This window comes from Vulpes vulpes, chromosome 2, assembly GCF_048418805.1.
Source record: "Vulpes vulpes isolate BD-2025 chromosome 2, VulVul3, whole genome shotgun sequence".
Classification (NCBI taxonomy): domain Eukaryota; kingdom Metazoa; phylum Chordata; class Mammalia; order Carnivora; family Canidae; genus Vulpes; species Vulpes vulpes.
In genome coordinates this window covers 81,369,018-81,382,345 of record NC_132781.1, presented here as the reverse complement: position 1 = coordinate 81,382,345, position 13,328 = coordinate 81,369,018, and the positions used below count along the sequence as shown (strand labels likewise).

At 41.3% G+C, this 13,328-nt stretch overlaps 1 protein-coding gene across 1 annotated transcript in view; it reads left to right on the top strand.

The window, feature by feature from the left end:
* Positions 1 to 374: 374 nt before the first annotated feature.
* Positions 375 to 13,328, top strand: part of GABRB1 (gamma-aminobutyric acid type A receptor subunit beta1) — a 360,466-nt gene continuing 347,512 nt past the window's right edge. The window contains exons 1-3 of the mRNA XM_072749077.1: positions 375 to 1,076; positions 1,243 to 1,334; positions 1,744 to 1,811. Of these exons, the coding sequence (XP_072605178.1) occupies positions 997 to 1,076; positions 1,243 to 1,334; positions 1,744 to 1,811 (240 nt within the window). The 5' untranslated portion in view covers positions 375 to 996. The remainder of the gene's footprint in view (positions 1,077 to 1,242; positions 1,335 to 1,743; positions 1,812 to 13,328) is intronic.

The following is a 13,328-nucleotide window of genomic DNA, read 5'->3' as shown; positions in this document are numbered from 1 at the left end:
CATTTACTGAATTGCATTGACTGAATTTAATATAATGCCAACACCCCTTGCTCCTTCAGGACCCCAATCTACATGCGAGCAGCGCTTAGACCCTCTGGGGGGTTTGAGGGTTCTGTGCTGGGCTACTGATGCCAGCCAACACACCCTCAGTTTTAAGAAAGAGGTTTTCCTTACCAAAACCTAGGGGGAAAAAAAGTGGGACTTGCGGCAGATGGCACTAGAAAAAGGGTTGCCTGCCCAGAGCTGCTGCCTCATCGCTTGCTTCCCTTAAATCTCGTGCCTGGAGAGACAAGAGAGGGGGAGGGAAGAAAAGTGGGGGAGCAAGTGAAAAAGTTGGCCCTCCTCTCCTCCTCCCCCTCCCACGGAGAAGGGCTACACTGAGGCAGGTGCTCCAGGATGCTTCCTAAGGGGATCTGGTTCTCCAAGTCCTCAAATTCGTGCTGAGTTCCCCCTGCCCCCTCCCGTCTTCCCTGGCTCTCACTCTCCACTCGCTCCCCCACCCCCTGCACCCCCTGGAGACCCGAGAGCCACCCCTGCCCCCAGACTCTCAGTTCTAGGAGCACCAGTGACTGCCCCAATCCCAGGCAGCCCCAGCCAGATCCCCGGGAGCTGAGTTGCAAGAAAGCACAACAACAACAACAACAGCAGCAGCAACAACAAACCAGGTTGAGGACAGAAAGGCAAGGGACCTAGCAGCAACCTCTAATGCTCAAAGACACCTCAGCAGGCAAATGCGTCCAGGATCCGCAGCAGGGAGGGAACAGGCGATCCCCGACCACTCGGAGGACGTGGAACACCACCAACAGGAACTTTAAAGGGATTGAAATCTGTTGCCTGTTCCACTAGGAATACTGTTTGCAAGGCGCAAGGTGTCTTTTTTGGTAGTGAGCCCGCGTGCGCATGCGCAGGTCCATTCGGGGATTACTGCCCTGCCGCGGACTAAGTTGCATTGCTTGAATCTTCGCAGAAAAGACCATTCTTGGATCCGAGTTAGTAATGTGGACAGCACACAGCCGAGAGAGTCTGGGGCTCCTCTCTTTCCCTGTGATGATTGCCATGGTCTGTTGTGCACACAGGTGAGCTGCTGTTGTTGAACGTCCCCCCCCCCCCCCCCCCCCCGTGTGTCCCTGCTTGCATGCCTGCTGGATCATGGAGCGGGGCTGTGGGGTCAGGGTGCCCGTCTCCATCTCCGTGCTCGCACTTAGCGCTCGTGCTCAACACGGTCCCCGCTTCCCCCTTCAGCGCCAACGAGCCCAGCAACATGTCCTACGTGAAAGAGACGGTGGACAGACTGCTCAAGGGATACGACATCCGCCTGCGGCCGGACTTCGGAGGTAACGCTTCAGCTTTTATTCAACCTGTAACCCGTACGGATCTAGGTCTCCTTCCCTGTCAAAGATAAATGTCAAAAAAAAAAAAAAAAAAAAAAAGCATGTCATCTCCGCAAGTGTGCTCTCCGCGCTGCGCCCCGGGCACACGTGCACACGCGTGCACACGCGTGCACACGCGTGCACACGCGCGCCCCGGACCCCCGGGGGCAGGCGGAGGGAGCCCCGGGCCGCGCCGGCCTGCCCCGCCCGACCCCCTCTGCAGAGTCACTGCATCGCGCGTGGGCCCGCACCTGCGTTCCCAGGCCGCCCCCTGCGAGGGGGAGCGGGGTGCGGGGCGCCCGCCCCAAAGGCGGTTAGCGCAGGGAAGCCCCCGCCCTCCCGATGTCCCCCAACGTGTCCCACCTCCCCGCAGGGCCCCCTGTGGACGTGGGCATGCGGATCGATGTCGCCAGCATAGACATGGTCTCCGAAGTGAACATGGTGAGTGGCCTCCCGACGGGCCCGCGGCCGGGCTGGCGCAGAGGGGGAGGGGCGGGGCCCCGCGCCCTCCGCGTCTCGCCGGGGTCACCCCCCCCCGCCCCGGGGCCCCTGCTCCCGGCCCTCGGCGCGCAGCCAGGTCCCCGCAGCGCCCCCGCGGGAGCGTGCCCGGCGCCGCCCGGGGACCCGAGGGGCGGAGTCTGGGCGCCTTCTCCGCGGGGTCGCGGCGGGGCTGGGGGCGCCCACGGCTCCACCTGCCGGCGGCCGCGCGGCCTGCACCGGGGCCCCGCGCCCTGGGTCGCCGCCCCCCGACCCCGCCTCCCCGCGCCCCCGCGCCCCGGCGCCGCGGGGGCCCCTCCTGGGCTCCGGGCTCCCGCGCACCTGCTGGCGCGAGCAACAGGCTGAGCCACGCGGCGGCCCCTGCGGGCATTGGGGACCTGGGGAGGCCGGCACCTCCTGCAAGCTGAAGTTGCAACGGAAAGGGGTCGAGCAAAAAAAAAGAAAAGAAAGAAAAAAAAGAAAGAAAGAAAGGGGTTGAGCAAAAAAAAAAAAAAGAAAGAAAAAAGAAAGGGGTCGAGCAAAAAAATAAAAAAGAAAGAAAGAAAAGAAAGAAAGAAAGAAAAAAGAGAAAGGGGTCGAGCAAAAGAAAGGGGTCGAACAAAAAATAAGAAAGAAAGAAAGAAGAGAGAAAGAAAGAAAGAAAGAAAGAAAGAAAGAAATTGAGCAAAACAAAAAGGAAGAAAGAAAAAAGAAAGGGGTCGAGCAAAAAAATAAATAAATAAATAAATAAATAAAGAAAGAAAGAAAGAAAGAAAGAAAAAGAAAGGGGTCGAGTTATTGCTTTGCTTTAAGCCTGAAACCTAAGCCTGCGGGGGGGGGGGGGGGGGGGGGAAGCCTGGTGATGAAAAGGGCGGGGCTGGGGGGGTTCGGGGAGGGGGAGGTAGGGACGTAGGGCAGTCCTTTCAGAAGGTTGACATTCTTTCTATTTCCCCTTTCCTTCTCCCTTTCTGAAGCTGTTGCACAGTAGATTGAAATCATAGCTGTCATCTTCAATATTGGCTGTTTCCAACCACTGTGGGGTAGCAGTTGTCTAGTTGTTAGAGTTTCTAACTGTTGCTTCTGGTAAGGCAGGGGGAAAAGCCTGTTGCTTTTCTAGAACCAACCACCCAGGGAACAGCTAGATCTACAGGAGCGAAATGCCATTTTTATTCCATTTGTGGAAAAAAAAAAAAAAGACAAAAAACCCAAAAACTGTGGCAGCAGAGGTTTAGACGGCCTGAATAATCTAAAGACTAAAAACCCTCTGGGATTTTGTCACTCTATAGCTGTAAAGGGTACTGAATTGCCATTTCATTTTATTACTACTGTGCCGTTATATTTTAACATAATAAGGTTTAAGAATTTTTTTTTAGGTGATGTCAGGGAAAAAAGTAAGTATGTAATCTATTGAATAGGAGTAGAAGAAAAAGGCTTTAAATTTCTATATTTTATAGTTGTAGCTTTCCCTGCTTTAAACAGTTTATTTAAAATGATGCCCCTGATGGTTGTATTGGGAAAAGAAAAAATGATTTTTAAAAATGAATGCACAGTGAATGTTTTCTGACTCGAGAAAGATTTTTAACAGGCTGGCTTATTTATAATATTCTGTTCATGTACATCTCACTACCACAAACCAACCTGAAACACATGATTTACAAATACTGGGGAATGTAATAACCTGCGCACATATACAAATCGTACCTACTCCACGCTAGTGTAACTGGATAAATTAGATAATAAATTAAAAAGTAGTTTGTATCATGTAGATAAATGATGATAATGTTTTCCTTTTCAGTCATTTATTTTGGCACCTTATAAGTACCCACATAGATAATTTATAAAATGGGAGAAGATTCAGACAGCTCAAAAGGCAAACAGTGCCTTTGTTAGTGGTCCATTTTCTATTTAGGGTAGGATGCTTTTCAGAATTTTAAAAAATGTATAATTCTGTTGACCATATTTGCAAACAACTTCTGAGTTACAAAAAGAAACTGAATTGAATAGGGAAGTTGCTATTAACCAAAATAACCACCACCACAACAAAAAAGCTCTGTATAGCCAGTTGTTCAACGGAATTCATACATAGCCCAGACAAAAAGGATTGAATTTAATTGCAGTACCACTGGAAAGAGCTCCTAATGATGGAATAATACAGCCTATTTACTTACTGCACCATGTGTATATGTACTTGACTTTTAAATATTCTCCCAACAGATAATCCTTTGAAAACTATATTGTACTAAGATACCAAAAATCTTTCCATAGTGGTGTTAGGATGATGGGGAAAAGAAACCACTGTTAAACAGTGAAAAATAATAAACACTGATTTACTTATTGTTCCATGGTATTACCAATGAGATTCAAGGTCTACTTTATTGTTCTCATCTGTGACAAAGCATTGAGCTAAACAGAAGGGAAATAAGTCCAAGAAAGTTGGAAAAAAAAAAAAAGAAGAGGGATTTCAAGATCTAGGGCTATCAACACAACCTCAATCGTTGGCCTTGGTTAAGAGCATTGTCTACAATATGCTTTGAATTTTAGATAATGTAAGTAGGGCTGAAATGTCAATGGCAAATAAGACTCACTGATTTTTATATTAAGCATGTTTCAGTACGCTGATTAGGTAGTAAATTTTGAGGTTATTTAAAGGAAATTTTTACCAAAATTGACAAAATAAGAATGGACAAAGACTATAATAAAAAAAATAGTTATACAGCGAATTCAGACTAAAATCCATTACTAAAACACTGCTCATTTTTATATTTCCCTTCATTACCATTATTACCCACCCATTCCACAACTGGGAAAATGACATGATAATTGCGCATTATATTAATGGGTTTGAGAAATAGGCTCTGTTGACTTCTGTTCTTTTCTTATGCTACCCTAAATATAATTCCATATTGCTTTATAGCATTATCTCTTTTAAGGACTGACATAACATCGAGTATTTTCTGATTCATGATCTTCAGGATATGGAATGTTTTCCCCAAATTAAGAAAATAAAGGAGAGCTTTTACAGTCAAGAGCCTATACAACCAAGAATTGCTGGTTCTGAGCAATGAATTCTGAACAATATACCTCTGAGGAAGAATTCTAATGGAGAAAAAAAAAACTATACTTAGGAGTACAACTTGTCTTTTCAGGAATTAATATTATTGATTAAATTAGGAAAGATTTTTCCACAGGCACCATTCGATATACTATGCAGGTGATAGTGATTATATACTGTCATTTTCTGAAAAATTATCTTTAAAAAAAACTAAAGTGATTTCCATTGTTATATTAAACCTTTCGAACCTTCCCTTAGTTCCTGCCAAGCCATCTGAACAGAAGGCAGCTGGGGCAAAAAGAAGACAATAGCCCCCATTAATTACCTTAAAGTAACCACTAACATCTGTTAATATAAGCCGCATAAAACACAAACAGTAGTAAGCAGGTCTTTGGGCAGAAGATTGGGGACACGTGCTGTTAATCTGCAAACAAGTGGTTGAATTCTTTTTTTTTTTTTTAAGTGGTTGAATTCTTGCATTTCAGATTCCAATAACCAGCTCTTCTTTCCTATTGAGGAGGTGGCTTCCGATGATCAAGTAGGAAAATTCTGTCCGTGATCTAAAGTCACTCCCAGAAGACTCTACCTACATCCATTGAGTCCTAATCCAAGTAGCCACTCCCAGTAATAGATAATTACTATGCATTCATTGTTTCTTTTCTTCCTTCTTGCGTGGGTGGATACACTAGTGAATGCTCTTCTAGGCATTGCAATTAACAATGAAAAGAGTCAAAAAAGAAAAAAAAAAAAGCCCACAAAAGGCCTAAAATGAGCCAGTCATGTAAATAATACCTAAAAGAAAAACAAATATAATTTACTGAATATCCGCTGTTGTTACATTCCACGGTTGTTACATTCCACTGTTGTTGCCGTTGTTATTTTAATATTTGATTCCAGTGGATTGTGGTACATACTGTAGTTATGTCTCATTACTTGATTTTGGTGACATAAACCAGTAACCACTTTCAGAATCCCCCCTGCCCATTTCTTTTAAGTCAGTGTTTCTCAGTCTGTAATGTGTCCTTGAATCGCTGTGAGATCTTAAAATGTTAAAATGCAAATTCTGAATCAGAGGTCTGGGGTGGGGTCGACTTTCTGCATCTCCTGAGCCATGATGCCAACTGCCGGTAATGGCACTCTGAGCTGCAAGTTGTAATACATTACAATACATTACATAACATTACAATAATGTTGTAATACATTATTCTAAGATCTTGCATTATTAAGAAATGAACTTTTTTTTTCTCAATTTCTCTAGGAATGTTATTATTTCAAGGTTCCAAATTAAGTTTTAAGTTAATTTCTAGATGAACAGGTAGCTATGCTCGAAAGGGAACATTAGTTGAGTAAGTGGTGATAAGCAACAGGACAAAGGCGAGAGCCTCGATGATGGGGCTTGACTTGACTAATAAGCAGTCCTCCTAACTGTGTCAATACTTATGAGTCAGCCAACCTTAAACGATGGCTATGAAAATATTTCCAGCCACAGTAACTCTGACAATACTGTCCTGCTGCTTTACAGAACACCAATGACTTTTCTTTTTCAGAATAGAGAACATTGCAAACTGTTTTCCCCCCACGGAGGAGCTTGCAGTAGCTTTGTAAAATAGCTTAAACGTACTCTTGTTGATGTCAGGAATTTCTGTGAGGTTATAATAAAATTCCTTTGCAAATAGAGCAAATAGGTCAGTATCATTTAAAGGCAGGAACAGATATCGACAGTTAAGTAAAGATATAAATACATTTTTCTTTTGTCTGAGTAATCCACAAGGCTTCACTGTTAGGTGCTGGGTTACAATATTATACCATCTTGAGAGGTCAGGAAAGGAAAACTTCCCCTTTGCCATTCTGTTTGGAGATAACAGAAAGATCTTTTTGTACCCTAAGTCACATCAAAGCCAGCCTATCTGGATTTTTAAAAATTTGAGTTCTCATTTGAAAGCCTGTGTTCTTGGGATTACAGGGCCAGACTGGGTATGAAAGTGTGTAATGCAATGAAAATAAATAGTAACATTTATTGAACACATCCTAATGTATGAGGTATGTTTATCGGATGCTTTCTACTACTAGCTCATATAATCCTTGATTTAAAGATATCAGATTATTACCCTGCATTATAGATGGAGAAATTTAGGTTAGATAAATAATAGGCTCAGAAGTTAGAGGTTGTAGTGATATAGCTGGAATTTGAAACCAGGCCAACCTGACTCTGGGTATGGCTCCTATCTGCCAGACAAGAAAAAAAAAAAAAAAAGAAAGAAAGAAAGGAAGAAAGAAAGAAAGAAAAGAAAAAAAAGAAAAAAAAAAAAAAGAAAAGAAAAATATTCCCAGTACTCACTCAGGTTCAGGACCTTGAGTGAGTCATTTGGCTTCTCTGGGCATCAGGTTTCTCCTCTATGAAATGAAGGTAAATGACACTATTGCTATAAACCTCTTTTCAGTTCAAATATTCTATGATATAAACGCAGATTTTTAAAGATTTTGGACTCTGCCAAAATCAAAATTCTCCTACTCCGTCTTATTCTCCTGTTAGTGTCCATCTCGTGCTACTTTATTCTTCTGTTAGATACATCAGTCAACAAGCGTTTGTTGAGTTCCTACTGAACGCTAATCATGGTGGTCTCCGGGGAACAATGCAGCAATAACTGTGTGTGATCCCGAGCCTCTTGAATCACCATTTTAATTGGTCATGATATTATTACCCATTTTTTTCTAAACACATTCCCAAAGACAACAATAGGATACGTTGGACCAATGGTCTTCAAAATGAGACTTGACTCATCCCTCATTTATGCTGCGTTGAATGTTGGAGCCAATACCAAATCAGAGACATTTCTTCCTGTTCTGTCCACTGTATGCAAACTGGCAACATTTCTCCACTGCTGCCAAACTGATAAATTTTTCAACACTTAATGTAAAGCAGTAGGAAATCATTACTTTCCAGGATCTGGGTATCTCAAAGGATTTGCCCAAACCATTTAAAATCTTTCCGTCAGGTGGTCTGGGAGCACCGTTGTTGGGGCATCTGGGTAGCTCAGCTGGTTAACCACCTATCTTCTGTTCAGGTCATGATCACAGGGTTCTAGGATGGAGCCCCTCAACAGTCTCCCTGCTTGTTAGAGACCCTGCTCTTCTTTCTCCTCTACTTGTGCTCTCTCTCTCTCTCTCTCTCTCTCTCTCAAATAAACAAATCAAATATTAAAAAAAATAAAGCTAAGATGTTCATCTTAGCTGGACATTACTTGGTATCAATTCTGTAAGTGTCTGATGCTTTTTGTTTTGGCAGGCCCCAAAGTCTTGATAGCACCCTCAAAACACACTTGAATGAAATCTTGAAATTATCAAGGAAGGTAAAACATTTCAAAAGAAAAATGATGGTAGTAAGTGTTCCCAACTGACTTGAGTTTTATTTATTTTTTTTTTTTTAATTTTTTTTTTTTTTATTATTATTTATTTATGAGAGTCATACAGAGAGAGAGAGAGAGAGAGAGGCAGAGACACAGGCAGAGGGAGAAGCAGGCTCCATGCATCGGGAGCCTGACGTGGGATTCGATCCCGGGTCTCCAGGATCGCGCCCTGGGCCAAAGGCAGGCGCCAAACCGCTGCGCCACCCAGGGATCCCCTGACTTGAGTTTTAATAACTCAAATGACATTACCATACTTGAGGATAATAGGAGGATAAATGGATATGTGCTTATAGTTGATTAAATGTTAGTACAGAGTTTTTCCACGAACTTTTTCAGAGGGCTGAATCCTATTTTTTTTTTTTTATAATACCAGGATTGGGTTTCTGTATTTTAGAATAGTTGTTTGCAGCAGATTGTACATTTTGTGAAATCCCCTGACTATCCTTGAAGGAAGTTAAATAGTCTGTGGCATATAACAATCTACTACTCAGCACTTAACAGAAATGTTTAAGAAGGGTTTACAATTAATTCCTATCAGCGGTTTTAACTTAGAGAAAAGGCTGGCCACAAAAGTGAAAGACGCATGGGGTTTTTTTTGTGAGCCCAGTTACCCCATTTTAGAATCTTTATTAGTCCTCATTGTTTTTCTGCTACTCCTCCATTAAGTACCTAACGTATTCCCCCCTCTTTCAATCCCAGTAAAACTTGTCATTGTATTGTATATTTAAGATTAAAGGGCATTTTTTCCAAGAGCATTCATTCAACTACTCTATCAGTCTCTGTCCTTGTAGAGTTTACAGTCTTAAAAAATTATTAAAAATCCTATTTGCTGGAATGAAGATTTTTTTCCCCTTTGGAAGATTTGGAAGTATTTATAGTTATCTTGTTTTGGTGGTGTTTTGGTTCAACACATACTTACAGAACAATTCTTTTTTTTTTTTTTAAAAAAAGATCATGCTTTGAAATGGGCACTAGGGATGGAAATATGACTAAGCTATGTTCCATATCTTCATATATTTTACACTATGCAAGACAATGTGCACGTAAAGTTATTTTCAAATGATATGCTAGGTGCTGGGTTGAGACACGTATGCCTGGGATTCTACGGGAGCAGGAGGGGTAGTTTCTAAGGAATGGTGTGAAGGGTTAATCCTTGAGATGAATCTTAAAGAGGAATAGTAGTTAGGACCATGGATAGGCTACAAATGAAAAGAAGAAACTTCAAGCAAAAAGAAGGGCATAAGCATTGGCAAGTGTGCCTGAAAATAGCATGGAGTGTTCCAGGAACCACAGGTAATTCACTCTTATGAGAACTTAAGGGTACAGGGCAGATTGTCAAGACATAAGACAATACTAAAAGCCAGGTGTAAGACAGTATTATTGAATGATCTCACTTGTGCAAAAAGAAAGCTGTCTATATACATACATACATACATACATATATATGTTTATTTGTATATGCACTGAACATTTCTGGAAGAATATGTAAGAAACGAGTGGTTGTCTCTTGGAAGTGAAACTAGGATTAGGGGTATGACCTGACCTGAAGAAATCCCTGCTGTACTTCACATGACCTTCTGAGTTATTTGATTTATCAAAAAAACTCATACATGTTTTATATGTTTACTTTAAAATGACACACATGCAGAGAAAGAAATGACTCTGGAATATATATGCTAAGGAAATGAATACTAATCTTGAAATTCAGAAAACCTGCTAAAGGTTTTAACAGGTACTATGTTTTGCATTTCAGATAGATCATTCTGGAAGTTATGTGAAGGATGAAGTAGATAAGGCTAAAATTGGGGGCAGCAATCCTAGGTAAGAAGCTAAGAGGGCGTTTCAAAGTCCAGATGAGAGATGATAAATACCTAAAGCAGAAGAAGAGTGGCCTTAGCAATGGAAAGTAAAAAAAAAAAAAAAAAAGAAAAAAAAGTAGAAAAGATCAAGCAGAGGTATATGAGTGGGATTTTGTAACCAGTTGAATGACAGAAGTTACGTATGAAATGACCCTAGGATGCCCTGCAAAGTTCCATGTAGAGTGATAGGCACATGTGGTACCATGCATGTTATTATAAGGTACTTGTAGGGAATTGGGGTGGAATATTGGAGATTGGAACTATCTATCCTGGAAAAGACTAGTTCTTTGGTGAGTCTTCTAATTCTGTAAATGAAGCAAGTTCTATAGGGGGAAATCCTGGGGTACAGAAATGTGGTGGCTGAAATGAGCCGGTTAGAAACATGGGGAAAGGGTGCTAGCCAAAAACAGAATAGAGTACAGTCAACTTTAATCTCTAGCCATATTGTTCTTTCTCTAGGAGGACCTAGACCCTAATAGGATATAGAACATACTTTTAAATTCCCCCAGGGAAGTGATCTTTGTACTGTTTTAGTTGCCTTTCTAAAACCAAATAGGTGGGAAAAAAAGATGTGTGGAGAACTCACTTACACAGCATCTGCTCTCTTCTCTACCACGTCCCTAAAATGATTCAGAGTCCTTCTGGAACACTGTGTTTCCATGTGAAGTCATGTGAAAGCTCTGTGAGTTCCTGCAAAAAGTGTATTTGGTGATGACATGAGACTGGCTATAACAGAGCACAAGTGAGGCCAACAGCATGCTCTGAGAGATGAAGTTCAGCTGTCAGCAAATTAACAAGTGACTCCCAGGAGCTTTGCTGAAGAACCGACACATTTGAATGGCCCGGTCGGAATGGTTTTTTGTTTTTTTTGTGTGTGTTTTTTAAATTTTTTAAAAAAATTTTTAATTGGAGTTCAATTTGCCAACATATAGCATAACACCCAGTGCTCATCCCGCCAAGTGCCCCCTCAGTGCCCATCACCCAGTCACCCCAATCCCCCGCCCACCTCCCCTTCCACTACCCCTTGTTCATTTGTGGGAATGGTTTTAACCAAGAATTCAACAAAGCCCTCACAAATGTTCTCATAGAAAGGGGATAGCTATTTAAGCCAAGTTGTATTCCTATATTGTATTATTTAGTTTAGAGGAAGAACACAGAGACATGGCTCGAGAAATAGTCTCAAATAGAAGAGGGTTCTTAGATAGCTAATAGCAATCAGCTATTATTCCATCCCTACCTCCATTGAAAGAAGAGTATGGGTTAAGGTACTTCACATTCAACAAGAAAGTTAGAAGCTAGATGCCTTACTCTTGTTCCTGAATGGATTAATCAGGGAAGTTGCTAGAAATGATTCCTGTTGAATGAGAGTGTTATTTCGGATCCTTCCTGAAAGCGGAGGAACAGATTTGTTGAAAGCTCAGGTTCCCTGCCTACTCTAACCCTCTGTGACTCATGGGGAGATTTTTTTTTCTTTTTTTCTTTTCTTCTGATCTATTATTTCCAATGGAATGATATACAATTCTCTAGTCAAGAGGAACAGCTTTGTGGTTTCCATAGAGACATTTCAATGATATTTAGTTGAAATCCTACCTGTGCCTAGAATATTTCTCATGTCAGAGGCCATCATTTCTCCCTCCTACCACTTGCAATCCTTCTCCCACTCAAATGCATCTAGATCTCCTTTAAAACCCACAGGAAGTCATCTTTCTTCTATAGGACCTTTTCTGTATCCACAATAGAATTATGCTAGAGAAAGAGTATATATGGCATGTAAACAAGACTCCCAAAAGGCAAAAGATCCAACATAACATAATGATTATCTTTTAGTCCATAAAAAGTTTTTATTGGCCTTGTCTTCTCTGCCTGTACTATGTAAGCTCCAGGAAGTTTAAGATTAAATTCTTTATGGTCTCTATGTAGCTCATAGTATATTACAGGGACTTAGTAATATTTTATAATCCCAACAGATTATGAAATAATTTTTCTGGTCATACAGAAGTGTTAGTAATGACAGCATTTAAATGTATTAATTTAGAAATTAATGGTTTCTCTGTCAGTTCTACCTTATGCCTTCATCTGAAATTTTCTTCTAGGATGATCATGAATGAGGAGCCGTTTCTATAGAAACAAGTTTATCACATGGCACAGCCAGTTTCACAGACATAACATTGCTTCATGACAAATACCAAGGCATACACACACACACACACACACACACACACACACGTGCATGCACCCCCATAACTTTTCATCAGCTTTAAAAAATAATGACTGCTTTTCATTTCTCAAAATGTCATTTCCATCCTGGCACCTGGACTATCAATATTTCTAGAAACATTTAAGAAATTGTTAAAGAACAACTTGATGGATGACTATAAAGCAAATGACATTTAATAAGAAGGAGAATCAAATTTAACAGGTGGCATATGAAAAAGGGTTCCTCAGCCAATGTGGAGAGGTCTTGAATGAGGTAAGTTAGGGTTTAAAAGATAGCCAAAGAACTTTATTAAATTTTTAAATATAAAGTCAAAAATATATCTAATCCAGAAATATATATATATTTAATATGTGTGCTTATAATCTACCCACCTATTCAGTTATTTTTGCTATAATTGTGTCCTTGCTGCTACAAAATAAGCTTGCTTTCAAATGTCAACTTTTGTCTGGAACTTCCACACAGTAATTTGCCATAATCAGTAAATGTGTTAAATCCACTACCATGTTAAGTGGTGATAAAAGATTCTTTCCAATGACATCACCACCTCTCTGCCCACCCCTCAAACACAGACACACACACACACACACACACACACACACACACACATACACACCACGATTCAGCACATACATCCCAAAGAAACAACTGAAAGAATAAAGTACCAGTTCAAACTGGTGGCTGAGTTGAGGCTGATGAGAGAAGACAGAGAAGATTCACCAGAAAGTTTAATTAGAATATAATTGAATATATCCAATTTGTGTATTCGGTATGATTGAAAACTTTTGGCTGAATATCATGAGAAGTTTTGAAGTTAGAAATTGGAGGAGGAAGACAGATTCGGAGAGTAGAAAGTACTCATAAAACTGGAAAATGATATTCGGTCCTTGGTGGGTTGTTGGCCCATCTCTCCTACACACCTATGCTAACAACAGTTTGGCAGAGCTG